The 27973-nt window shown below is 51.4% G+C and overlaps 1 protein-coding gene across 1 annotated transcript in view; it reads right to left on the reverse strand.

Annotated features, from left to right (window-relative positions):
• Positions 1 to 27973, reverse strand: part of TRANK1 (tetratricopeptide repeat and ankyrin repeat containing 1) — a 79499-nt gene that overhangs the window by 13281 nt on the left and 38245 nt on the right. Inside the window, 23 exon segments of the mRNA XM_032594639.1 lie at positions 983 to 1045; positions 1048 to 1083; positions 1086 to 1132; positions 1244 to 1313; positions 1316 to 1346; positions 5322 to 5410; positions 8868 to 8886; positions 8888 to 8946; positions 8949 to 9025; positions 10919 to 10994; positions 10997 to 11027; positions 11029 to 11052; positions 11054 to 11084; positions 15953 to 16089; positions 16404 to 16459; positions 16462 to 16545; positions 16548 to 16601; positions 21108 to 21602; positions 21605 to 21658; positions 21661 to 21945; positions 21948 to 24038; positions 24693 to 24869; positions 26740 to 26994. Coding sequence (XP_032450530.1) covers positions 983 to 1045; positions 1048 to 1083; positions 1086 to 1132; positions 1244 to 1313; positions 1316 to 1346; positions 5322 to 5410; positions 8868 to 8886; positions 8888 to 8946; positions 8949 to 9025; positions 10919 to 10994; positions 10997 to 11027; positions 11029 to 11052; positions 11054 to 11084; positions 15953 to 16089; positions 16404 to 16459; positions 16462 to 16545; positions 16548 to 16601; positions 21108 to 21602; positions 21605 to 21658; positions 21661 to 21945; positions 21948 to 24038; positions 24693 to 24869; positions 26740 to 26994 — 4341 coding nt within the window.

The following is a 27973-nucleotide window of genomic DNA, read 5'->3' on the forward strand; positions in this document are numbered from 1 at the left end:
TTTCTCGAACCACCTCGCTCTACACCTCCCATCCCTCACAAGGGATACACTGAACGTGAACCGTGTGAGTACGGATAATGCCGTACCGCACCCTTGAAAGCTGCTACGAGAACAGATCTTAAAAGGTTTCATTGCGAGGGAAAACACTCTTTGTACGGTGATGGATGTTAACTCAACCTACTGTGGGCATCGCCTCGCAGCACGCACATGTATCGAATCATGACGTCGTGCATCTACAACTGATACAGTTTTCCACGCCAATTCTGTCTCGAGGAGAAAAAGGAATCGCCAAAACAATCATCACCACTTGGATGTCACGGCAGTGCCGAACTGCCCTAACACTGCCCTCTCACTGGTCACGTTCACCTTCGGTGTTAATCTTGGTGCAGACACGTGAAATTGCGTGGCCCGCCCGCCAGCCTGCTGACCGCGCAGTGAGTAGCTATGCTCTAGACCATTAGCTCTGCCCAACAGAGCTTTCCGCGATGATGGAAGTGTTCTCGTAGCAATGCGCACATTGAAACGTGGCTAGTGGGACCGAGGAACTGATTTCTTATTTTTGACATTTAGTTAACTTGAATTATAAATTAAATAGCCACCTGTGGCTAGCGGCCCGCCAGATTGGTTGGCACTAGAGCAGTGACCGAGAACACGGGAAAACCGCCATGTCGTGCCGGGCCATCGCCGCAGGCAGACTCCGGCCTGGACAGGGAGGACAGGAAGGCAGGACTATGCCAAAGCCCATCGGCCTTTGATTTGAACCCTCGGCCCTCTCGTGACTGACGCCGGATCGCAAACCTTCACACAGACGTGGACACGCACACACATCTTTGGAGCCGTGGAAACGCTCGGGCGCGTGGAGAGAACGACTGCCCTGCAGTCCTCGGGCTGCCCTGTCCCTCTTTGGAGGCCCGGGGCCCCTCCCTGACGCAAGCGGGGGCTGAGGGAGTGGGCTCCAGGGCGGCCCGTTTCTCCCAGCGACAGCGCAGGCTGGGCCTCACCTTCCCCAGCCTCTCGCACAGCTGGGCGGACAGCTGGAACTCCTGGCGCAGCTCAGGCACTTGAGGGACAGCTTTGGCTCGTGCACTCCAGATAGGTCTTGGCCAGTCCCAAGAACTCCACCTGCTTCTCCCTGGAGGAGGAGACAAAACAGAGTGTCCGCGGACCGGCGACGGAGCCCCCGCTAGGTTTCACCCGCGGCTCTCACCAGAGCAGCCCCGAGATGACCCCCCGGGACTCTTACTTGGGGCTGACTTTCTTGGATTTCATGTTCAGGGCGGTGTTGTGGGCCAGGGCCAGCTTCTCCTTCTCAACGCACCTCCTTTTTGGTAACACTTGGCTGCCACCTGGAACGGGCAGAAGGCTTTGATTCCCAACAAGGAACTGGAGGTGACGTACGGAACGAGGGTTAAACGCACACACGCGCGCGGCGCACACACACACGCACACGCCCGTGTGTGCACCGACAAGGGAGTGAGTCTCACCCCGGCCAGCCTGAGGGGAGGAGCCGGAACGTGCCGATGAGCTAAAGAAAACGACCTCACGGGACATAGCCCAGTAACGTTACCCGGCGAACCCTTCCCATTCAAAGGTTTCCTTTTGGAAGTGCCCAGAATCCATAGAAAAGGGATTCAGGACCTAGTTTTACAGGCCGCCGTAAGTAACACCCTCACTTAACCTTCCAAAGCCACGTGTGAGAAGCTTCATCCTTCTCGTCGTATGCACTAGCAACCTCAGGTCAGAGACACGGAGCGTTGGCCCAAAGGCACCCACACAGGTTTTTTCTAGTCCGGAACCACAATAGCTAACTGGGAGTGTGGTGGAAGAGCCGCGAACACAGAAAGGGGGGGTAGGGATGGGGATAGAGACGGGGATCTTCTGAAGATAACTGGCCAGACCCCTGGGTCATGCGCCTCTGTGTTGAGCACGTAGAAGGTGGGCATAAAAGCATCACAGGAGAGTGGCCTGGACCCCCATCCCGGCCTGCAGAAAGCTGCTTTTCTAAAACAGGAGTGCTGACGCCACGTCTCAGCGCACAGGCTACAGGGCCAAAAGTCACGTTTGGTCCAGCAGGTAAAGATTATGTCTCAGCGTGGGCGAGGGAAGGATTAAGTAGATGGGACAACATCTTGTTCCCTCAGGCTCTTTGCTTCAGCCTCGCCAGCCTCATGGGCCTCCTTGCATTCCAATGGCCTGTGCCACCCTCCTGGCAACCACCCGGCCTTTGCACACGCTGCTCCTTCTAACTGAAACGCTCTCCCGTTCCTTCTCTGCCCAGTTAACTTCATTCTGCCCAGAGGACTCAGCTCAAGGCTCCCACTTGGAGCGTCCTTCCTGGCCAACCTGTCCAGAACAGCTGGTTCTAAGGGCAGCTCATCTCTCATCTGTGACACCTGCAGCAGGAGGAGCCGTGCGCCCTTCCGTGTGTGTCCTGCTCACCATCGTATCCCTGCAGCCTAAACGCAATGTTTGGCCAGTAGCTCAACAGGAACTTATCGAGTGAGTGAACCTCTAGTGGTTGCCATTTATATGGTGGTTCTGGAACATTCACTGACATGCAGCCAAAAACTCAATAAACAACCTGGGTCCTGAAGCCCTTTAGCGGAGCCGAAACAAAATCAGGTGAGGAGAAAGCTTTTTATAGCATTCTCATCGGGGCCAGCTCCCATAAAAAGATTTTAGATTCGAACGTTCAAAAGGTCTTTTTAAAGGGCTAAAGAACTGGAGGGGCCCCTGGGTGGCTCCGTCGGTTAAGCTCCGACTTCGGCTCAGGTCACGATCTCCTGGTTCGTGAGTTCGAGCCCCGCGTCGGGCTCTGGGCTGACGGCTCGGAGCCTGGAGCCTGCTTTGGATCCTGTGTCTCCCTCTCTCTCTGCCCCTCTCCTGCTTGCTCTCTTTCTCTCTCTCTCAAAAATAAAATAAACATTAATAATAACAACAATAATTTAAAAAGGGCTAAAGACTTGGAAATGCATGGGCGACATGTATAGGTTACACCAACACTGTTCTGAAGGGAGTGAAGGGAAGATCGTCTAGTTTTCCAAGTTCATATCCATACCTGCTGCCCATATCTCCCCTCTCTTCCCTCTCTGCTGCTCCCCCCAAAGAGAGTCTTGGTTTTATAACAGCATCTAAGTTGTAACAAAGATGGGCAGTGAGTAAAGTTTCAGAGCTCTGCCACTTCTAGCAGCTAAATCCTACATATTCACCCCTTAGGACTGATCGCAAGGTGGCGACAGTCCTTCAGTGCTCCCGGTAGCGGTCCACACCCCTTCACAGTATAATTCTGCAGCTTTTCCCGAGACTGCTGCCTATGTCTCCCCCTTCAGATCTGGGCTGTGACCTACTCTGGCCAACACACACAGCCAAGTAACACAGGGCCAGCTCCAAGGCCAGGCTTCAGGGGGCCTCATGGGCTTCTCTGTGTTTCGTTCTGTTTTTAATGTAATTTATTGTCAAGTTGGCTAACGTACAGCGTTACATACGTAGATTCCCGTGATTCATCGCTTGCACACAACACCCAGTGCTCCTCCCCACAGGTGCCCTCCTCAATGCCCATCACCCGTTTTCCCCTCTTCCCCCCCCCCCCCCCACATCAACCCTCAGTTTGTTCTCTGTATTTAAGGGTCTCTTATGGTTTGCCTCCCTCTCAACTCTGAATGCTGCTCAGCCCAGGCTCATCTGCTGGAGGATGAGGGGCCCGTGTCCCCATTCACCCCCATCATCCGAGCCAAATGCCAACTAACCCCCAGAAGCCGACCTGCTTGCCGACTGGCTGCTGAGTTCAGACGTGGGTGGCCTGGCTGAGACTTGCAGGAGCTACAGCCGAACTCGGCTGCGGGTTAGCTGCCCACAGCACTCCCCGCTCCCTCCCGTGCGTCACGGCAGAGCCTGCCTTCCATGAAGGGCTGAGACCGCAGGATGGGACTGCCCTCCCAGACTCCCTTGCACCAGGCGTGGGCACGTGACCTAGCACCGAGCAGTGAGATGTCAGAAGAAGTCCACGGGGGACTTCCTGATAAAGAAAGAGACCCCTGAGAAGAAAAGTGCCTGCCCTCAGCCCTGCTTGGGTTGCTGCTGGGGAGGATGGGTTGCTTAGCCACCTGCTGCAGTCATCATGTCACCTGACAAGCTGCAGATGACACAGGGAAGACACGGAATGAGATGGGGCCCAAGATGAGCTTGTTGGGCCGAAGGTGTCTGTGCCTTGTAGGTGGAGACATCGTTACCGCCGCATCACGGGAAACACACGGGCCCTGGGGCCTCACCTGAGACCGTGTCAGGTGTAGGGATGCTGCCCGTGGGAGAGGGATGGGGCTTCTCACGCTGGCTTCAGTATTTCAAAAGGACCGGCAGCGATGACATGGCCCGGAGGAAGGCTGCTCACGCTTGGCAACGCGGCTCGTGGCCCAGAATTGGTCAACTCAGTCTGGTGATAAAGCTTAACCCATTCTCACTAGCCCCAGACTGGCAGTCAGGTCTGTGCCGGATCAGTTTGAGAGACAAGTGACCAACCTGTTACTGTTTTACTTCCTTTAACGTTTATTTACTATTTCCTTTGGGAGAAAGAGACACGGGGAGGGGCGCAGAGAGAGAAACCCAAGCAGGCTCTGCCCCGTCAGCGTGGTTCACCATCTCACTGGCTCATGAGATCATGACCGGCGCTGAAAATCAAGATCGGCCGCTCCACCGACTGAGCCACCAGGCGCCCCCAATCTGCTACCATTTTATTTTTGTTTTAATTTTTTTTTTCCAACGTTTATTTATTTTTGGGACAGAGAGAGACAGAGCATGAACGGGGGAGGGGCAGAGAGAGAGGAGACACAGAATCGGAAACAGGCTCCAGGCTCTGAGCCACCAGCCCAGAGCCCGACGCGGGGCTCGAACTCACGGACCGCGAGATCGTGACCTGGCTGAAGTCGGACGCTTAACCGACCGCGCCACCCAGGCGCCCCGATCTGCTACTATTTTAAAACGCGGTGGGGTGACAGCAAAAAAAGTGGAGACGAAGAGCACAGGAGGAAAAGAAAGTTAACAGAAGGGTCTGTGGGTGGGGCAGAAGCCACGACACTCCCTCTTCCTATCGGTACATGCTGGCACTTGGCCACAGGGAAGGGATGTCACCCTCGCCCCGGGGAAGGAGCAGGACAGGAAGCTCACTTCATCGCGGGGCGACCTGATGTCTCGGAAGAAGTAGCACCACAGCCATAACCTTTGCCCTATCCTGGTGATAAGCTGGAGAGCGGGAAACCCGCCTGTGGGGCCCGATGAGGTCCCCGGTCACAAAGACGTCACCCCCGGGCTCCTGGTCCAGCACTTACCTTCCAGCACTGGTGTTTAGCATAATATTCTCCCTGCGCGATCCATTCCTCAGGTGTTGAGGTCTTAACAAACATGCTGTCATCAAAGTCTGAAATGAAAAAGAAAAGTGGGTTTGCTTCTCTGGGCATTCGTTCCCTTAAATGTGCTCTTATGGGCTGAGGTGTGCCCCCCTCCGTCCCCCCAAAAATGTGTATGTTGCAGCCCTAGCCCCCAGGGCCTCCGAATGCGATTATACTCGGAGGCAGGGCCTTGCAAGAAGTTAGTAAGTTAAAAGGAGGCTGTTAGGGTGGACCCTAATCCGATCTACATCCTTATTAGAAGGGAGATTAACACAGAGAAAGAGGGGCTCACACGGAGGGAAAACCATCGACAAGCCAAGGAGAGAGGCCTCAGAAGAGGTCTGATCAAGGTGCTGACACTGTGGTCTTGGACTTCTCACGTCCAGTGCTGGAGACCAATACTGTACCATTCCAGAACGTAGACGATCAGGTTTGTGGTATTTTATTACGGCAGCCCTGGCAGACAAATACACCTGTGCTGTCTTTCTAGTATTCGTTTTAATACATAGCTTAGGGCACGTGGGAGGCTCAATCGGTTAAGCATCCAACTCTTGATTTCAGCTCAGGTCATGATCTTGTGGTTCATAGGATCGAGCCCCTCATTGGGCTCTACGCTGACACCACAGAGTCTGCCTGGGATTCTCTTTCTCTCTCTGCCCCTCCCCCTCTCGTGCTCCCTCTCTCTCTCTAAATAAATAAACATTAAAAAAAAAAAAAAAAAAGATCGATGTTAGCTTACCAAGCCAGGTTGTTGCGGGTTTTGGAAGGGGGAAGTAGGGGTGAGAAAGGATGTTGTTCAGTTTTTGAACTTCAGTCTACCTTCCTCCCCTATGGCTATAGATTGGAAGACAGCAAATTCTGGGGCGCCTGGTGGCTCAGTCGGTTAAGCATCCAAATGCAGCTCAGGTCATGATTGCGTGGTTCGTGAGTTCGAGCCCTGTGTCAGGTTCCGTGCTGACAGCTCAGAGCCTGGAGCCCGTTCCGGATTCTGTGTCTCCCTCTCTCTCTGCCCCTCCCCTGCTCTCACTCTGTTTCTCTCTCTCTCTCTCTCTCTCTCTCTCTCAAAAATAAATGAACATTAAAAAAAAAAAGTCTTTTTTTAAAGCGAAGTCTATTCCTCCTTAAAAGAGGAGCCACGTAGCTCTTAGCAAACTCCCACACAGGGGCTTCAGCAAGGAACAAGGTAAGAGTGCTTTACAAAAGGTGTTTTCAAATGCCCAGACTTTGCCCTCATGGTGAGCAGCGTGTCGCATGCCATTGGTGGACGCAGACTATCGCAGCCACCTGCTGTCGGGCCTTTCTGTCGTCGCATTAGCCTGCTGGAGACTAGATCACACCCCTCCTGCAGCCCCGGAGCGTCACCAGCAGCGGGCAACCCTCTCTGCTGGTTCTGAGCCACAGCCGCAAGAAGGACATGAAAGACTGACTACCAGCACCAGGCTGAGAGGCCAATCTGGGCTAGAGGGGTCCGGGATGCCCGGGCCCGTGGATATCAACGGGGGGGGCAGCAAGGCGGACCTGCCAGCTTCCTTTAAAAGGTGCAAAATCCGGGGCGCCTGGGTGGCGCAGTCGGTTAAGCGTCCGACTTCAGCCAGGTCACGATCTCGCGGTCCGTGAGTTCGAGCCCCGCGTCGGGCTCTGGGCTGATGGCTCAGAGCCTGGAGCCTGTTTCCCATTCTGTGTCTCCCCTCTCTCTCTGCCCCTCCCCCGTTCATGCTCTGTCTCTCTCTGTCCCAAAAATAAATAAACGTTAAAAAAAAAAATTTTTTTTAAAAAATAAAAAAAAAAAAATAAAGGTGCAAAATCCTTCCCGCCAGCCCTCTGCCATGCCCTGCAGCAGCGAGGGCAAAGACAACTTCGCAGCGTCTTGTCCTGACTCCCCGAGTGCTGTCAGCACCCGGGGACATTTTACCCTCACAGCAGAGCTCCACAGTAGCTCGGCACAGGGCAACGAACTCTGCCGGCCCATGATTGAAGAAACCCAAAAAACACAGTCACTGCGCTCAGCCCAAGCTCCCCTGCACAGTGGGAACAGATGTTCTCACAGACTTTCCCATGTGCAACTTGCAACACAGCAAAGACTGCCCTTTTCTTGTATTCTCATGCACCAGGACGGAAAATAAATTGTGATCTGGTTTCACTCTGAATGTTTAAATTAAGGAAAATTGCCTCTCCTGATGATCTCTCATAACAGGTGCCAGAATCTATTTTGAGACCAAAAGGAGTTTGCGCTGCAGGAAAGGCCGAGAACAACCATGGGAGGCCAGCCCACTCGCTCCCTTTTCGTTGAAGAAGTGAAAACCTGGGGTGAGACAGTGTGCCTGAACAAGGTCACGTGGCCGCATAGGTAGAAAGTTCTAATGAGAAGCTAGGGTTTTTTAACTCCAAGACTTCAACTTCCCCTGTTACACCTAACCGCCGGGGCCCAGGAATAGAACGTCTCACCCTGGTCCCCAGCTGAGCCATTGGCTGTAACCAGAAATAGTCTCCATAAAACTGGCTGGAAAATGCTCAGGAAATCAGCAGACCTCTGCACCGTGGCCGAGCCCTGCGCCTCCCCCCATCCTTGGAGAAATTAACTGTGGCCTAGAGGAGCCAACTCAACAGCTAACCCACAAGAAAGACAGCAATTTTCTCCTTTATGAAGGGCTGATTGTTTCTCTGTTAGTTCTCCTACCAGGAGACCTCCATTTCCGGTTTTTAATTAGCTAGTCTCTGTAAGTTATCACAACAACACACAATATTGGTTTGGCTTCTCAACACGCAAACAGCACAGAAGGGAAAAGTAAAAGGTATCCATATCTATCAACAACCCACACTCACGTGTCACAGGACCAGAGGAGCCGCCATAAACAGTTCCTCGTTGGTGGACACTTGACACTTAGGTTGTTTTAGATTCTGATAATTACAAATGGTGCTGTGATGAACACTCTTGTGCATAAATTTTTGAGGTTTTATACAAGAATGTTCTAGAATAGTCTCCTAGAACAAGAACTGCTGAGTCACTTTTAAAGCTGCACATTCTTTATTTTGATGGATATCGCCAATCAGCTGTCCAAAGACCATAGCAATTTGTGTTCCCCCAACAAAGCTATTTCTTCTCACCCTCGCCCATGACCCTCACTTTTGCTTTTTTTTTAAGTAGACTCCACACCCAACATGGGGCTTGAACTCACGACCCTGAGATCAAGAGTCAGATGCTCTACTGACTGAGCCAGCCAGGTGCCCTCCATGACCTTCACTTTCAAAGGACCAATAAAAGATCTTCCCTGAAGGAGTTTAACCTCCCCCCATCCCATTACAACCACACTTCCCCACATACCTTAGCGGTAAATATGAACGCTCATTTCTCAGAAGAATGTGCAAAGGAAAGAAAGCACGCTCTCAAAAACCTATACCCTGTATAGGTTTCATAGGTATCGTAAGAAGAAGTCAGGGGTAACCGGTTTTGTATCCAACAGCCAGAATAGTTTAAGGAGATCTCACCTTTATTTTCATCTGTCTTTCACAACCTGGACAAAATTTCTTCTCATGAAATATTTGAAAGCAGGAGCCCGCTTCTCTGGGTTTCATCAAAGATCCAGAGGTTGACCCGGGCCCGTGTGATAGCAGTATATAGCTGCTTCAGCTCTCCGTTGAGGGAGCTAAATCGAGGACAAAGACAGACAGCCTCTTGTTTAAACCTTCAACGCAATACACTTCGATGGGCTTACTCATGCGGGGTGAAACACAAAAAGCCAACGTAAGTATAGCCCAGGCATGGGCGGGACACGAGGAACCAACTGTGGGCACAGCACAGGTAGCAGAGCTCTAACAAGGGAGCACAACACTAGCACGGGACTGCCCTTGGATCTAACGTAATTTTATATTTTGAAATATTACAGGTGCATAGGAAGTTCCAAAGACAGTGTAGAGAAGTCCCATGCACCTTTCATTCAAGTTTTCCCAATGGTTACTCTTACACAATTACTGTAACTTACTTTTAAAAATTAAGCCACTCATACACGTCTATGACCACTATCATTAGTACAAAATTACTCTGACCTGTGCCACGCTTGAGGGCTACAGATATAAGGGTATTATGATTTGAGCATGGAGAAGGCCTACTAATTAAATAATGCACATTTCAAGACAAGAGCCGATTTGTAGCTACCGAGAGGTTTGCATAGCTTGGCAGTGATCTAACTCTAATTCTGCAGTGCCTGATGACTGCTACTCTGTTTGTTTGTTTTGCACTTGGTATGAGATGTTAAACTAGGGCAGGAGTTTCTCCCAAAAATTTTTGGTTTTGCTGGTTCAATTTTCTGTGATGTTGCCCTTACTCTCTTGAGGCCCCATGAACCTCCCCCAGTCAAAAACTCTGCAGAACTGTTCAGGTTTAGCCTCTTTCTCAGTGAGGTAGCTGGGGTGTAGGGAAGGGGAAGCCAGGTCCCTTAACAGTATACGTGTGCAAAATCTGCCACCCAGAATGTGGATTACCATCTCTTTGGCATGTGGATTATTATTATTCTTTTGAGAGAGAGACAAGAGAGAGGGCATAGTGAGCGAGAGGCAGAGAGAGAGGGAGGGAAAGAAAGAGAGAGAAGCAGGACTCACCCAAAGCAGGGCTCGTGCTCACCCGACATTGGACTCGAACTCACAAACTGTGAGATCATGACCTGAGCTGAAGTCAGATGCTTAATGACTGAGCCATCCAGGCACCCTGGGCCAATTATTTTTAAGAAACGAAAGGCTCAGGAAGAAACTTTGACCTTCTCCCTGACTGCCTAAAAGAATGTAGACAGAGGACCTGCTCCAGGAAGGGGCCCATCACCACAGACAAGTACAGTATAATATGAACTAGGGGTGGTAAACAGGAACAATGATAGCAAACTGTGTAAATTCCTTTCTGTGTCCCATTGTTTCTGGATGACCCAGCAAACATTTGCTTACCAAACGTTTATCTTTTTCATCTTCTTGTGATTACTTTCTTTCCCTTTGAAGCCCTAAAGCCCTACCCCCTTCCTACCCTGGTTCAGGGTGACATATACACCTTATTTTGTTTGTTTTGGAATCTCAGGTCTATGTCGATTTGCTGTACATACATAATTAAGTTTTGTTGTCTTCTGTTAATCTGTCTCGTGTCGTTTTAATTTTTAGACCAACTAGAAGATAGAAGAATCCTGAATGTAGAGAAAATTTTCCTCCCCACAACAGTTAAGGCTGGTATACAAGTCTCTATTAACTATTGCCCTGCATTTCACGTCTGAGTTCCCTGTCGGCAACATCAAAATTTCCAAAGAGAGCTGAGTTCCAGAGATGGATAGAAAGAACAAGCCTCCCCCCTTCCACGTTCAAGACAGTGCCCACCCATCAAGCCCCACTCTCTGCTGAGAAAAGAGTTTGCCAACACTGAGATCCCTGCCATGCCCACTCCCATCCTCCACTCGCCATTGCTGACGTACAAAAAAAACCAGTCAAGTACCAGACTCTGTTTTCAACCTCATCTTCTCATCCAAACCTTGTTTACTGCCTCCCCACCAAACCAGCGTGTGGACAAATGGCAGAAAATCACCTTGTACATGTCTGGATTCATCACAACAGACCGACCCTGAGAGGAGCTGGGTTTCTCCGGGGCACTTCAATCAGTGGCCGGTTTTCCTGTCTGAGAGTCAGATGATGAAGGTGTAAATGGAGGAAATGATCTTCCATTCCTTGTAAGCCGAACAACAAGGACAAATTAGAGACCAAGAGATATGCTTTTGAACTGTACACACAGCTTCATGGTGAATTAAGCCCCCTTTTCCTGGCCTGGGGCCCTCAGCCCCAGCTGTAAGGAGGCGGCCATCCTATGGCCTCAGTTGGGGGGACCTCAGGTGCACAGGCAGGGAACGGGGGAGGAAGCCCCATGGAAACTCCCCGGACACTGGCCAAGACAGCTGAGAAGCCAGGCACACGTGCCCACTCCAGAAGGAATGCTAAGCACCCAGGAAGTTTCTTGTGTCACTAATTTCAGCAAGCAGTATGGAGGGAGGAATCCAGGTCCTTCACCCCTTTTTCACAAACGTGTTAGAGATGCCACTTAGTGTCAGCTGTTAAGACATCTATGACAACATTTCTAACTAAACTATTCAAGCAAAGATGGAACAACATTCAGGAACTGTGGACACAGTAGAATGATGTCAGAAAGAACATATTTATATGTCAGTTCTTTCTCTTCTCAGCTATGTGACCTCAGACAAATTGTTTATTTGTTTCCGCTAGTCTCCTACTCCTGCTCTGAAAAATGGGGGTGATAGAACTACCCCAGTTTGGGGGGGAAATAAAAGGAGATCATCAATGTCAAGTGTCTAATAATACGATGCTTGGCAAGGAGTTGATATTTTAGCCACGCGTCCCTTTATCCAAACTCATACACAAAGTGACTACGTAGACCAGAAGTTGGCAAGTTTTTTCTCTAAACGGTCAGGTGATAAATATTTTAGGTTTTGCGGGCCATGTGGCCTCTGTCACCACTACTCAACTCTGCCTTATGATGCAAAACCAGCCAGAGTCAATTATGTAGATGTATGGGCATGGTGTGTTCCAATAAAACATTGTTTTCCAACACTAAAACTGAATTGAATGTGATTTCCATGTGTCATGTCATATTATTTTCCTTGGATTTTCTTTCTAACCATTTAAAAATGTAAAAACCACTGTTAGGCCACAGGTGATACAAAAGTAGACAGCAGGCTGGATTTGGCCTTCACGGCTGGCAGACCGTGGCAAAGCTAAAGTGCCCAGAATACATGCCAGACTTAGAGGGCAGAATTCCCATGAAATTTCAGATTTCAGACTTTACTGCGTCTTGGGAAAGTGGCTAGTTAACTGTCCCTAGCTTTTACCTTTTCCATTTATAAAATGGTGCTACCCAACGTGGATGGAACTGGAGAGTGTTGTGCTAAGTGAAATACAGAAAAAGACAGATAACACATGTTTTCACTCTTATGTGGCTCCTGAGAAACTTAACAGAAGACCAGAGGGAGGGGGAAGGAAAAAAAAAAAGTTAGAGAGGGAAGGAGGCAAATCATAAGAGACTCTGAAAACTGAGAATAAACTGAGGGTGGATGGGGGGTGGGAGGGGAGGGGAGGATAGGTGAGGGGCACGGAGGAGGGCACCTGTTGGGAGAAGCACGGGTGTTGTATGGAAACCAATTTGACAATAAATTTCATATTAAATAATAATAATAATAATAAAATAAAAATTCATCCTTTGAATGACAATCAATCAATCAATCAATCAATCAATAATAACATGGTGCTACCTTCTCAAGAACCATGAAAACATGAAGCAGAATACGGTTCATGACGTCCCTCAAGTCACTCCAGGACTTACGCTATAGAAGTATTAGGGTAAATGCTTTATACACTGCCTACTACGTAAAAATGGTCACGCTACTAACCAATTGCGAGGTGAATCACCACGCTCTGAACAAGATGTGAACCATGTAATCATTTGAGTGGTTGGAAGTTAAAAAAAAAAAAAAAAAAAAAAAGCCTTCCGGACGTACTTATGACTATGGGCCTTACAGAGCCGCTCACGGTCGCTGAATTGTGTGCCAACGAAGGCAGGCAAAGACACAAGTGTTCTGACATTTGCTGAGGCTCTCCTGGGGGACAGCGCGAGGAGCAGACCGGCTGACCTTAGAAGGGCTTGTGAAGCACCAGCGTATTTTTTTTTTTTTAATTTTTTTTTTCAACATTTATTTATTTTTGGGACAGAGAGAGACAGAGCATGAACAGGGGGAGGGGCAGAGAGAGAGGGAGACACAGAATCGGAAACAGGCCTCCGAGCCATCAGCCCAGAGCCCGACTCGGGGCTCGAACTCACGGACCGCGAGATCGTGACCTGGCTGAAGTCGGACGCTTAACCGACTGCGCCACCCAGGCGCCCCGCACCAGCGTATTTTAAAACCGCTGAATGAGGAGCAAAGCCACTCATCGGGCACGTGACTAACCTGCCTCCAGGAATAAACACACTTTACTTTCAAGACAGGGCCTTTGAGGAGGTGAGCACGTGTCTTTGTGGCAAGAATCCAGGCCTCCAGCACCTCTGAGCATCAAAGAAGCAGGATTTAACTCTTCCAGCTCCTTCCACTGGGATTGAGAATTGGGAAGGCCAAAGGTGGGCCTGTTCTCTAAGTGATTAACCCATAAAAGCTGTGGTTTCCAAAGTCCCTCGCGTCCTCTTCACAGGCCAGTGTGAAGGAAAGGGGTCCCCTCGGGGGCAGAGTAAACGGCAGGCACCCTTCCAAGTCCCCACAGGAGGACAGTGTGGGGGTGACTGGGAGAATGACTGTTGCTCCCCCCAGTTGAGGCCAGATCCTAGAAGAGAAGGGTTTGGTGTAACCATTCTTGGTCCCTTTCCCGTTTCAGAAGATGGCCCTGGCACCGACAGTTGAACAGGTCACAACAAATCCTCCAGACCGAAGACTCGCAAGCGAGGGCAACAAGAACTCCCCACCCCCCCACACACATGCTCAAAGAGAGTGTCTGCCAGAAACACAAACTGGGGTAGAAGAAGAGGCCAGGGATGGAGAGGGGAGCTCTCCACGGTCGCCCGTATCAAACACCATTGCTCTGCAGCAGCCTTCAGCCAGTCACCCCGAAGGAAACCCCACATGAGGAGCCAGGACTACAGGCGAACTGAAGACTTGAAGTGATCCCTGTCTTTCCTCTGCTTTAATTAAAGCATTTCCTCTCATTTAGAATGAGACGTTTGTTGGGCTTGAGTTGTCCGTGGTAACAGGGGGGTGTGCTCTGTGCCGGGGAAGGCATGGTTACATCCCCCGGGGAACGGAGAAGCACCCCATCAGAAGCCTTTTTAGAAATCTTATCGCATGCACAGGATGAAGTGGCGGTTACCAAAAGATTCCATTTGGGATTTATTTTCATTTCATGCGACAAACGGAGCCATTGGGGGAGCACAGGGCCAAGATGTCTTTGCCTTTGTCATTTCCAGGATCAAGGTGAGACAGGATAACTGGATTTTTCTCTCACAAGTAGAACCGACCACAAGTTACAGATCCGTAAGCCCACAGCTCCTCAGGCTCTTACTGGCACAAGCATACAGCCGGCACTAATAAAGGACAGGAACAACAAAGTCTTACCCTTCCTCTTTCAGCAGAGCCTCGGTCCAACCATGACCAATGGACGTATTATGAGAAGAAAAGAGTTAGTCCTCAGAGATTAAAATGGTTCCAGGGTCAATGAGAGTGCATCTGATTGCCTTAGCAAAAGTCAATAGAAAAAGAATGCACTTAAGGTCTGGCAATGTCATACTCATCGTGGAAGATTCTGGAAGCCCATTTGCATGCGGGGCTTTAAAAGGAAAGGAGTACAGAGGGAAAGATCTCGAGACTCAGAACTGAAAGCATCTGAGTTGGTCTCCGGGCTCTGGCACCTACATCATGACTATTTTCCCAGAACCCTCAGCTCTACCTGTAGAATGAGGGTGATGAAAATACACACAACCTCAGAGGGTTAGAGGAGGATAACGGAAACAAGGCCTTCAAAAAGTACTTCATAAGCCGTAAAGTACCCATAGCAATGTTAGTCCTAGGTACCATCAAGGCAATCATATTTTTAAAAGACCGGAAAGAAAACACTAAGGACCCCATGTGAACGGTCAGTTCCGGGACAGATTTAAGGTGTCAAGGCTAACAGTGCTCCTAAATCAAGTACGAAAAACAGCCCCTTCAAGCATGCACGTGTGTAGTGGGAAGTCTGCGCCAGGGACAAGGACACAGCCAGCTACGTCCCCAGAGGAGACCCCACAGCACAGTCGGCATCCAGCCTGAGCCCCCATCAAAAGAGAGTGGTAAAGAGAAACCAGCGGCTCGAGTTGGTGACTCTACCCACAGTGTACTGAGCTTGGGAAGAAAGACCCTCCCAAGGACTCGGGAGCCAGTCAAAGCAGCGGGCGGCACGGAGGTCACTGGGGGTCAACCAGGGACTCTTTCCACCGCCATCGTCTACACGGGCCGCAAGCAGTGGTGAAGCCATGCCAGGAGGGAGCTCCCAGGCGGGGCAAGCTGTCCTCATCCCCCACATTACCTGATGCAGTGGGCAGGAACCAAGCCTCATTTGTCTTCCCAGAGTTTTCTCTTTCTATGAACCTGAACTGCCAGTTCTGTCCTCATAGGGTGGACACTGCTAACCTTGCCTTCCTTTGTAAGCCTCTCCTAGAGCTCACTCCAACTGGAGCACCCTTGGGAGTCAAGGATGACAGAGCTAGTGAAAACTGGAAGCTGGCGCTTGGGTACCAGGCACTCAGAAGAAGATGAATACAAGAGAGTAGGGCAGGGCGAACCAGCCGACGACACACTAGAAAACCACCCGCAGCCATTGACAAAACCCGTATCCAAACACACCAAGCCCCCCCACCCACCCACCCCCCCCCCCCACACACCAAATGATGACGCTCTAAAACGGAAACCAGTACCTGTGACAGACTCACTTCTACTCAGCTCCAAGTTGCGTCTCCCAGAGCGGAAGCCCAGCTCATACATACGCATGCACAGCGTGAACAGAGTTCACTATGACATACCTCAGAATCAGTAAAAAAGTTGTAAAGGAGCACATCGTCAAATTCCAAGCCTTTGGCTTCATAAACGGTGAGCACAAGTGCTAACCCCAGCTCTTCTGGAATTTTCTCCTTTGCCACTTCATTAGCTACAAGGATTACCTGGGGAGGGAGGGAGGAGAAGAAGAAGGTAGGAAAGGAAAAAACCATCAAATTCTACAAAGAGAAATCTGGTAAAAGCTCACTCTATTTCTGTGGGAGGCAAGTAACGTCTTTAAACGAGAAGTGGCCGCCAAGGGATTGGTCAACCAGGCTAGCTGAAATATTTATAACCGTTCACTCGCCCATCTCTGACACTCACCCATTCAGGAAGGGGGGCTACTGAATTCTACACTGTGGAGTAATTCGGCCTCCCGAACCTTTTCTCAACTGCACACTCCTTTTTATTTCACGACACGCATTCCCCAGAAGCTCACCTGGTGGGCTCCAAATTCAATGGGCTGGGTTTTCCTTTTGTTCCCTCGGAGCAAATTGCCAAGTCGCTTACACTGCAAGACTCCAGGACAGTTGGTTTGGGCCCATCAAAGAGGCCAGAGTCCCTGGGGAGGCGATCAAAGATTCTGGGAAATAGACTGAAGGTAAATCCACCACTCCAGATGCCAGATTAAGGATTCCTGACATAGAAGAGAAAACAATGTCACATAACGAACAACAACAACATGACTGGTTTTTTTTGTGTTTTTGTGCGTGTGTGTGTGTGTGTGTGTGTGTGTGTGTGTGGTTTTGTCCTGAGAAGCAGCATTGGCCCTGAGAGTATGGATCATTGCAAGCCAATTTCGGGTTCCCATTAGGTTACCACTTTGGCCCCGTGCGGAATCACTCTGGGGACAGGGGATGAAGGCAGAGACGCGTTGCTAAGGTGTTGTGGGATCTCATCCTCGACCTACATTCATATTAGAGAAAAACACCTCATAAAGAAATGTCGAGGCAGAAATGTAATTTGAACAATCAGTGTTGTTAGGATGCTAATATAAGGGGCTGGTATAGATGGTGAGGAGACAACAATGATTCTGACCCTTGGAGCTTGGAGCACTGGAAATGTTGCCACGGTAACCAGCAGTGCTGGATGTTAGCTGGGGGCAGCAGCCAAGGCCTCCATCACCTTTCCACCACATTTATACCCAGACGAGATAGGACTAAGCTGGAGAGAGGGTTCTGCGAAGAGCTTTCTCCCTGGGACCCGTTTCTCACTAAGCTCCTGTCATGTCTTGTCCTGTCTTGTCCTGTCTTATCTTAGCCGGTCAGCTGGCTGAACACTACGGCACAACAAACACCTTCATAAAATTATCTCATTTAATCCTCAGGACTGCCCAGTGAGATAGACCAGACAATCCCACCTTTATGAGCAGAGACTCCCAGGTCCAAGAAGTTAGCAAACCCCTCCAAGTGACAGGATTTGAAGCTGAATTGAACACAGATCATCTTGGGTCTCTCCGCTGTTCACTAGGGGCCACGTGTCCTTTGCCTAACACCAGAAGAATACTACGTCCTTGGTAAAAGGCCACGAAATGGGCATACGTGTCCCATTGCTATCATCACCAAATAATAAGGAGAACTTTCACTATCCAATAGTAATTTACTAGATGTATACAGTGAGGACCACAGGTGGAAACTACTTGAGTCAAAGCAAATCAGCCCGCTACTGAGGCTTCCCTCCCCCTTAAGAGCTAGCAAAGGCCAGAGATCCATACTCATGGGAGCATCAGAAAAGGGCAGGGAAGTGTTTCCCGCAGTGATAAAAGGGAACCCACTTCAATGCCTTCTAGAGAAACTTAAGCGAGCACCACCCAAAGAATAAAGATGGTTCCACCGTAAAAAGGACTGACAGTCTGGCACATCCTCCAACACGGAGGACCCTGGAAAACGCTATGCTAATCACGTAGCCAAGGCCACATACTGGACGATTCCTATGACATGAAATGTCCAGAACGGGCAAATGCAGAGATAGAAAGTAGATTAGTGGTTTCCAGAGGAGGGAGGGTGAGGGGAACGGGGAGTCACTGCTAATGGTACAGGCTTTCTTTCTGGGGTGATGAGTGACAATGTTCTGGAATTAGATGTTGGTGACGGTTGTACAACCTTGTGTATATATTAAAACGACTAACTTCCATATTTTTAACAAGTGAATGTGGGAGCACCTGGGTGGCTCAGTCGGTTAAGCATGTGGCTCCGGCTCAGGGCGTGATCTCACAGTTCGTGGGTTCGCGCCCCGCGTCGGGCGCTGTGCTGACAGCTCAGAGCCTGGAGCCTGCTTCGGATTCTGTGTCTCCCTCTCTCTCTGCCCTCCCCCTCTCACACTCTGTCTCTCTTCCTCTCTCTCAAAAATAAGTAAACATAAAAAAAAATTTTTAATAAAAAAATAAATGAACAGGTGAATGCTGCACTACATGAATCTCAATTTTAAAAAAGAGTACACGGGGCGCTGGATGGCGCAGTCGGTTAGGCGTCCGACTTCAGCCAGGTCACGATCTCGCGGTCCGTGAGTTCGAGCCCCGCGTCGGGCTCTGGGCTGATGGCTCAGAGCCTGGAGCCTGTTTCCGATTCTGTGTCTCTCTCTCTCTCTGCCCCTCCCCCGTTCATGCTCTGTCTCTCTCTGTCCCAAAATAAATAAACGTTGAAAAAAAAAAAATTAAAAAAAAAAAAATAAAAAAAAAATAAAAAAGAGTACAGCATAAGGGAAATATTCACTAAACACAGTGTATATTCACCACATAATCAATACATACATGTGCATGATAAATGCATATCATGTATATTTTTAAATTTTTTTTTACGTTTATTATTTTGGGGACAGAGAGAGACAGAGCATGAACAGGGGAGGGGCAGAGAGAGAGGGAGACACAGAATCGGAAGCAGGCTCCAGGCTGCGAGCCGTCAGCACAGAGCCTGACGCGGGGCTCGAACCCACGAACCGCGAGATCGTGACCTGAGCTGAAGTCGGACGCCCAACCGACTGAGGCCACCCAGGCGCCCCTAATGTATATTTTAAAAGATCCAAAGGAAATGAAACAAAATATTAGCAGTGAGCGGCCCCTACAGGTAGCCTGTAATTTTTTAAACATTTTCTGTGTGTCACAAAGTCTCTATAATCTAGTACATCTTATCTGGGCTTTTCCTGGTTCTATAACCAGAAACGTATACACAGCGTCTTCCCTCCATCCCAAGAGAGGAGGTGGGAGGTGGGGTCTATGCAGTCGCTGTCCTCACGGGTTACTTAGCCAGAGTAACCAGAACTGGTCCCAGGAACAACTCCCCCTGCCAGGCTCTACCATGCCAACCATAAAGGCTGTTGGCCCCGGACCAGCAGCGCTGAACCAGGGGGTCGACCAGAATGAGGAGCTCATTCAACTACTCGTGCCAGATCCTGCCACTGGAGCCACTCCCTGGAGACGAAAAGAGGGAGTCATCCAGTCCACACACAGCGCCAGGCAGGGTAGGAGCTCTGTAAATGACTCCTGAACGGACGAAAAAGCGTCAGGCTCTCTTTCCTACGAAGAGCGTAAATTACTTTGTGCCAGCTCTTCCTACACAACCAAGTCTCAGGGAGAAGACCACAGAAGAACAAGAAGTTGAACTGCTCAGGCCCAGCCAGGTCCCCACAATTCAAATACACATCTGTGAGGCTTCTGGAGCCCGGGAAGCTGGGCTGAGTTCTGTGGCGTCCCCTGCACTCTGGGAGGCCACCTGCCCTCCGATCATTTTCTGACTCCTTGGCTGAACAAATCAGAATGTTAATCTAATTTCACAGTGTGTGTGTGTGTGTGTGTGTGTGGAATGTGCATGTCTATGTGTATGTGTGGTATGTATGTATTTTCTCTTTCCACCAAACCAAAGCCAATCTGAGATGCATCTAGAAAAAGAGCATCTATCAAATCCTACAAGAAACATCAGACGTAAATGGTGAAATATGAGAAATGGTCCCATTAACTTCAGAAATAACAGGCATCTGTTATTAAGTCTCCAAAATCTAGTACATCTTATGTGGACTTTAACAGATACCTGTTAAAGCTACTACTTAAGATCCTAACCAATGAAATTCTGAACAAATCCGTAAGAAAAACAACTCATTAAAAAGGCGGGCACAGGAGAGCAGACAATTCACAGAACACCGAATAGCCAGTGAACGCAGGAAAGGATGCCACATCTCAGGACAATGGAAATTCAAACCATACCAGATGTCATTTCACACCTACCCCAGGAGCAAACAAGAGGCTATAACACAGATCCAGAGAGATCTGCTCAGGAAGGTTCACTCCGGGATCACAGTGAAAAACTGCCACCAGCCTAATGCCCGTTACTGGAAAATGAATAACAAATCGTGGTACGGCCATAAAATAGGACGCCGACAGGAGTCACGACTGCAGGGACTAGAGCTCCACATTGTCAATATGCAGAAATCTCAAAACATAGCATGAAGCAAAAATGCAAAGTGGGCAGGAAGGTATGTCCTGGCACGATGCCATCGGATAAAGTTTCTAAGCGTGTAAAACGATACTCTCTTGTTCACGGACCACATGCCGGACACAGGGGGGTGAACGTGCGAGCATTCTATAAACCAGCACGGATGTCGTGTTATTCAAACCCTCTGCCCCTTGGTGTTCTCTGTAAAATGGGAGGATGACCTAACCGGCAGGGTTTTTGTGAGGATCGAGTGCAGGTGCTCTGCTCAGCTGCCTGGCGCCAGGAAGGGGCACAACTGAGGTTCAAGTTAAAAGCACCTGAGTGTGTGCTATTCCCACTGCCTCCTAGCCCTCTCTTTTGGCTTCTCCTGGAGAGAAGTGCCGCTTTGGGGATTAGTAACTGGTCATCGGCATATTGCCGTATATGGCACGAGCTCCTGCTTCCCAAGTGTTTTAGCAGACGTTCTCAAGCCACTTTCAGTGCTCCCCTGAATGTTTCTCACGTCATGGCAAGGTCCCCAGGATGCACCTTCCACTCGGCCGCAGCTTGAATCATCAGCCTAAGGATGAGCGGCAGCCGAAACCACAGGATCTCTCGTTCACGGGCTCATTTCCTCACAGACTCCAAGATACTCCCCTCACTTCAGCTACCAAAGCCCAGCAGTGCCAGGCCAGCGCCCTGGCACCTCCCCTGCAGGCAGGCACGAAGCCCGGACATACCCGAATGGGACCTGTAATTCTGGTACAGCTGGTGGATCTTCTTGGGCTTCCGGACGGCACACTGCTTGTCCGCGCTGCTTTTGCTGGCGTAGTGGAACAGAGAGCGCAGGTCGCTGAAGCGGAAGGCCACCCCCTTCATGATGCTCTGGGCCGTGTCCCCCGTGAGGAACATGGCGTTGGGGTCATTGATGCATTTCATCAGCAGCGCCAGCTCGGCTTGAGTGAAGTCCTGAATCTCATCGCCATAGAGCTCGTGGATGGACCACGGGAGCGCCTTGACCTTCGACAGCCTCCGGGACAGGTTGTACAGAACGTCTTCTTCGTCGAAATAACCTTTCTGAGACCTGATCTGCTGGTACAGGCAGAAGAGACCGTAGATCTCGCTCCGGTCTTCCTGGAAATTGGGGCACCGCTTCCTCCCTAATTTCTTATATGCTTCTTCCGTGAGTCTCCCCTGCGGGCAGCTGAGGGCCTCGAAGGACCCCTTCAGAAAGATTTGATCTCCTTCCAAATCAGGGCAGGGTTGTAGGAGGTTTTCCCTTTGATCATTTGGGCCATATTTCATTGGCGAACACCTCAAATGTCACATACACCCGGGGGTCACTGTCGCACGGACGCGTTTCCGCCGCCCTCTCCTCCTCACCATTGTCGCCGTCCGCCTCGGCCTCCTCCTCCTCCTCCTGCCAGTTGGGGATGGTCACCTCCTCCTGTGTGGACCATCCCACGATGCTTCTTTTCAAGCTGCCGTCTTCGTTTCTCAGAAAAAATGGTTTGGGCAGAGAGGCATCCAGTAGGAGGAGCAGCTGCTTGGAAGTGACAAACAGAGGAAAGTTCTCGCCCTCAGGTCCTGGAGTTTGTGGACGTTGGGTTCCGGGGGTCTGTAGTGACCGGTGGCCTTGGTAGACTTGGAAAGCTCGATGAAATTCCGCTGTACCTCCCGGCACAGGACGTGGTTCTTGGTCACGAAGATCTGATGTAAATGCTCCAGCTGGCGGAGATGCTCCGGGGTGCGCGCTTCGGCCCCCCGGCCAGGCCCCCCCGGCTCCCCGCCGGGTCCCCCCGCACGGGCTTCAGGGTCCTGCTCCTCGTCTGTGCCGTCCACGGCTTCCACCTCCCGGGAGCCCTCCGCTTCCTCCTCCTCCTCCTCCTCCTCCTCCTCCCCTTCCTCCTCCTCCTCTCCCTCTTCCTCCGGCCCCGGACCCTCCTTTCCGGGGTCCACTTCCAGCCTTCTCTTCAGCCACATCTGTCTGGTCAGCAGCGGGCTTCCCGCCTGCCCCGCCTTTTCCCAGTAACCGTGGAAATTCTTCCACAGCCGGTACAGGCAGCAAGTGGTCTTCCCGGTGCCGCTGCGGCCGATGAGGATGATGGGCTCCAGCGGCCTGGGGTTGAGGCCGATCACGGCATGCTCGAGTTCGCCCACCCGGAAGGGGTACTCCACCGTGGCCGTCGTGTCGTTGAGGATGTTGAAGGCCATGCTGGCGCTGAAGCTGTGGAACTTCATGATGTTGTACTCGGTCTCCACCGCGCTGGCGGGCGGGAAGTACTCGGGGTCCGCGTGGCCCCGGCTCTTCCCGGCCTCCGTGTCTTCCACGTAGCAGCGGGGTACGCGCTTGAGGACCTTCACGTTGGCCGACACCTGGCCTTGGTGGATGCCCTTCAGCTTCTTCCGCAGGACGCAGGACTGGCCCCGGTTATAGGCGCTACAGATGGCCCTGATGGAGTCTGACAGCTTGCAGTGGTCCAAGACGATGTCCCAGATCCGGATGATTTCTGTGTAGACCCGGCCCGACTTCTCCGGGCAGTGCAGGGTCCGCTCCGTGGCGATGACCTTCTCCGGGTTCTCGCTGCATCGAGGGGAGAAGTCGATGGCCAGCTCCCAGAGCATCCGGGCCCCCTTGTCCAGCTTGGCCTCGAAGAGCCGGATGCTTCCTTTCAGATGTTTCAGCCGCTTCTGGAGGCCTTGGGTCCACTCGCCGTTCCCCAGCTGCTGGATGGCTAGGATGACTTTCTTCTTCATGACCTTAGTCATTACCTTACTGGACAGCTTCTTGAGCATTTCCGAAGTGCACTCGATCTCCCATGTCATGTTCTCGAAGTCCTGGAGGCAGGCCTCGATCTCCTGCGTGCTCCAGCTGTCCAGATCGTCACCGCCTTCTCTCCCTCTGTGGCCAGCGGGAACGAGCCGCGAGGCCCCGAGGCCCGCCTGAGCAACTCCACCCCCTGCCTCGAGGATGGTGTGGCTGTTCCCACTGGAGTCAGAGCCTCGCGCCCCCAGGGCTCGCTGGAGCTCGTCCTTCTTTACCTCCCTACCAGCTCCTGTCTCCCGAGGCTCAGAGCCCTGAGGACAGTCCTCTGGGAGGGACGGATTCGGCTCAAGCCGCTGAATTAAACCCGTGATGTCCCGCACCAGCCGGTCTCTCAGAGAGCAGGGCCTGACGGCCCCCCGCTCCTGCCTCGTTGCCTGTGCATCCGGGAGAGTCTCCCAGCTGTCGGGGACCACAGCTCCTTTGGGCAGGGTCCTGGCGTTGATGCTGCACGACAGAGACTTGGATGAACCCTGGGACCTGAGCTGAGACGTGTGACCGGGGGCGGCGGACCTCGGGAGCCTCCCCGGGTGGGCGGCAGAGTCCTGCCGGCTCCTGTGCCTGGACTCCGCCAGAGCTTTGTTCCAGGCCAAGAGCAGGGCATCGTTCTTCTTGATCCGGTGCCGCACGTCTTTGCCTTCTTTGTTCTTCAGGTTGAAGTTGATGTCAAACTTCACCAGCAGGTCTATTAGCTTCTTCGTGCGCTTCAGCATGCCCTTCTGGAAGAGGATGTGCATCAGCGTGTTGCCGTTGCTGTCCTGGGTGTTGGGGTTGAGGTAGCAAAATTCAGCGGGGTTGGACCAGAAGAGATCCAGCAGGTGGCTGAGGAAGTTAAAACCGATGTCAGCTGAAAGACACAAACCAAACCCTGTGTGAGTGCCCCGTCGCTCTCCCCAGGGCACGGAGACCCCGGGATTGGGAGAGACGCCAGCCAGGGGCATCTCAGAGCACGAAACTTCCCCCAAGTACTTGACAGCCCAGGGGTTCACAAGCAGGGGCGGTCTGCTCCCCGAGGGACACCTGGCCTCGTCTGGAGACACCGTTGGTTGTCACACTTTGGGAGGCGGGATGGGCATCTAACGGGTAGAGGCCCAGGATGCTGCTAGACATCCTACAATGCACGAGACGGCCCCCACAGCAAGGAATCGCCTGGTCCCAATGTCAATAGGGTCAAGGCTGAGAAACCCTAAAACAGCTTCATAGCATTCCTGACGTAAGATTTTTGTCAGGGCCCCTGAAAATGGTGTCGATAACCAGGAAGTATTTGTCGGCTACGGACAGCCAGGTGAAGAATCAACCCGCGCCGACCATTCACCGTGATGGTTGCCCCTTCTCATCAAGCTATGGGTGAGGGGCCGGGAGACAACAGGTGGGCCTGACCAAGAAATGGGCCTTTTTCAGAGCGCTGGCTTTCCCCACAGGGAAGACAAAAAAGCACGGCATCAGTTCCAATGCCCAGCTGCCCTCCGAGGAGAAGACTGCTTAAAAAAGAAAGGCCTACCTCTGATGTCTAAAAAGATGTGGAGCGCTGCATGCAGAGGGGTATCACCTTCCGTGAGGGTGATGCCGCGGGGGTCCGCACCCTTGGTCAGGAGAAGAAAAGCCAGCTCAAAGTCCTCGTGTTTCAGGCACAACACAAGCGGTGTCTCCTGCCTGTCCTGGAGACCCTCGGGCAAGGCTGAGGAGGCAGAAGAGAAGGACACCCGTGAGCTGCATCCCTGTGACGGGGTACAGCCTGGCTCACCGGAGGAGGAGGGGCCCCCTTCTGCCACTTACTCCGAGAGCTGACGCCGACCCGGCCTCTGAGCCCCTCTTACCACCATCCCTTCTGGGAGGCGAAGGCTTCCCAGAGCCCTCCGGGTGAAAGCCCAAGTCCGCGGGCCGTGCCGCTCCCCACTCGTCTGCCCCCCCTCACATCTTCAGCACTGCCCGGGAGCGGGGACAGGGCCCGAGAACAACGCAAATCCCGGGGCCTGCCTGCCGCCCTACCTGACACACAGTCGGTGATCAGGTGATACGAGTATGGCGTCCCCGCATCTTTTGCGTCTACCAAGCTTCTTCTTGAGGATGCCCTTCTACCCTCAAATGCCATCTTCCGTGACACCTCTCCACCCCCCAACATCGGCTTCCTTCTAGCCCCGTCCACACCCCCTCTGCCCCGCAGGCTGCCGACCTCCACCCCTACACTCCGCACACGCCCCCGGCAGCCACACATTCACTCCGTCCTTGCCCCCCCAGAACCCGATTCCAGGGAGGCGCTCCCTAAGTGCTCGCTGACTCGAGCACAAAAGAGAAATGCCATGACGGCCAGGGTCCAGGCAAAGGTAGCAGTAACGCTCTGCTCGAGGAAAGGGTTTAAAGACATTGAACTACGGGAGGCATTCTATCTACCTCCCGGAAAATGTGGGTACAGCCAACGCCTGCAGGCTTTGTGTGGCACTTTGAGAGCTGAGGACCAATGAACTCAGGCCTTCCCCCTTAAACAGCCAAGCAAGCAGAAAACCACACAGCCACGGTGCTCTTCCAAGAACCTGCATGCATGAACTCATTTTATATTCAAAACAACCTAAGAATGGGGGGCTGTTATCATTCTCATTTTATAAAGGACATGAAGGCAGAAATAGCATGCCCCAAGCCACACAATCAGTAGTGGCATTAGTTGGGGGGGGGGGGAGGGAAGGAGAGGGGGGAAGAGGGGGAAGTGGGAGGAGGCTGGTGCTCCCAAATTAGTTTTAAAATAAACCCAATCCGGGCCACCTGGGTGGCTCAGTCGGTTGAGCGTCCGACTTCGGCTCCGGTCATGATCTCGCGGTTCATGGGTTCGAGCCCTGCCTCAGACTCTGTGCTGACAGCTCAGAGCCTGGGGCCTGCTTCGGATTCTGTGTCTCCCTCCCTCTCTGGCCCTTCCCCCGCTTGCACGCATGCTCTGTCTCTCTCTCTCTCTCTCTCTCTCAAAAATAAATAAATAAAGTTGGAAGGAAGGAAGAAAGAAATAGAGAGGAAGGAAGGAAGGAAGGAAGGAAGGAAGGGAGACCAACTCGACGGCTCACTCCAGACATACACTGAGCCACATACAGTGATTGTGCTGATTACAACGGCAGATGTTTCCACCCAGCAATTATTTGGCCATTTCTTTAAAAACAAGCACCAAATCCCAGTCCACTGACTAGAAAGGAATGCCAGAGTTTGACAGGGATGCACACAGCATCCTGAGCGGAGGGAAGAGTCCGGCCGGCCATCGGAAGGAAAAGACTGCCGTGGGCCACACCCAGGGCCAAGGGCCCCTCCACGCACCCGAGGTTCCTCACACAAGGCAGAGGACAAGACAAGAAAGGTAAGTGGAATTCACGAAGACGCAGAGAGTTCCTACAGGCCAGCACCAACCGACAGGGCATTAACCGGGCCACTGTTGCAAAATGAGACGCTCCCGAAGAAGAGAATGGGGCAACATTTAGAGGAATCTCCAAAACCAAGTGAAAGCCCCGCGACCAGCGGTGGCCTGACATCCCAGGGGACAAGCCTCCAGTGCTCATCACGGGCCTTCTCACCTCCACTGTCGATGAGGCAGCCCAGGAGCTGCATCCTCCGAGGGTCCCAAGCGCTGAGGCGGGGGATGAGGGCGCAGAGGTCAAGGTCGGAGAAGTTGCAGCCCTTGAGGAGGCAGTCGCCCAGGGGCGGCTCCCCATTTACCTTGCGGGTCAGCAGCAGAAGCACTTCAGGCCACTTCTGCTTCTCCAGCAAAAACTTGATGAAGGTGTTGGCGCAGTCACGGTTAATGTCACAGACCAGGTCAGGAGGAATTTCTTTGAAAAATAAGAATACACCACACGCCCCAAAAAAGGTGCATATGATTTCTGAACGCAAATACCGCTCAACACATTTAGGCATAATTAACAGGAATTTACCAGTCAGTGTTTGTAAGCACTGGGGAAAACAGAAACAAGCCATTCCTTGGAGCACACAACTCAGCCACTCATAAACATCAGTAGCAGCACCGGCCATGTGACCCTCTTGGGAGGGTTAGAAACACTCGAAGGAGGGTAGAGCCTGGCCCCGAAGGAGGGCAGAAAGATGACTGTGTCTTAGAAGAAGACGTAAGTCAGGCCGTTCTTCAGAGGTTAGAAGGCAAGAGCCTGCCTTAAGTCTTGCATAATATTAAGACTTCTGCTTAAGGAACACTTCCTTCTGCTTAAGGAACACTGAAATGCAACGAGGCACTGAAGAATAATTACAACATCAACAGTTGCCGGCTGGGAGCGAGAGGATGGTTTAACCCTCAATTCCTAATTTCACATCACGAGATGCCAAGTATTTCCATCTGATCTCTGATGTATTCCATCAGAGACAAGATAATGTTATCCCAGTTCATGACGCTGGTATAGCCCACGGACGGGAAACTTCTAAAAGAGGTCCTCAGTAAGTAAATTGCCAGATTCAGCAAATAAAAACATAGGATGCCAGTTAAATCTTTCACGTACTATTTGGGACACACTTAAACTATATTCATTGTTTATCTAAAATTATAATTCAAGGCGCCAGGGTGACTCGGTAGGTTAAGCGTCCAACTTCTGCTCAGGTCATGATCTCACAGTTAGTTCGTGAGTTTCGAGCCCCGTGTCGGGTTCTGTGCTGACAGCTCAGACTGTCTCCATCTCTCTGCCCTTCCCCTGCTTGTGCGCTCTCTCTCTCTCTCTCTCTCTCTCTAATATAAAATAAAACATTAAAAAAAATTTTTAATTACAATTCAACTGGCATTCTGCAGTTTGGCAATCCTGGCAGTAA

The sequence above is a fragment of the Lynx canadensis genome, chromosome C2 (genome assembly GCF_007474595.2).
Source record: "Lynx canadensis isolate LIC74 chromosome C2, mLynCan4.pri.v2, whole genome shotgun sequence".
Classification (NCBI taxonomy): Eukaryota; Metazoa; Chordata; class Mammalia; order Carnivora; family Felidae; genus Lynx; species Lynx canadensis.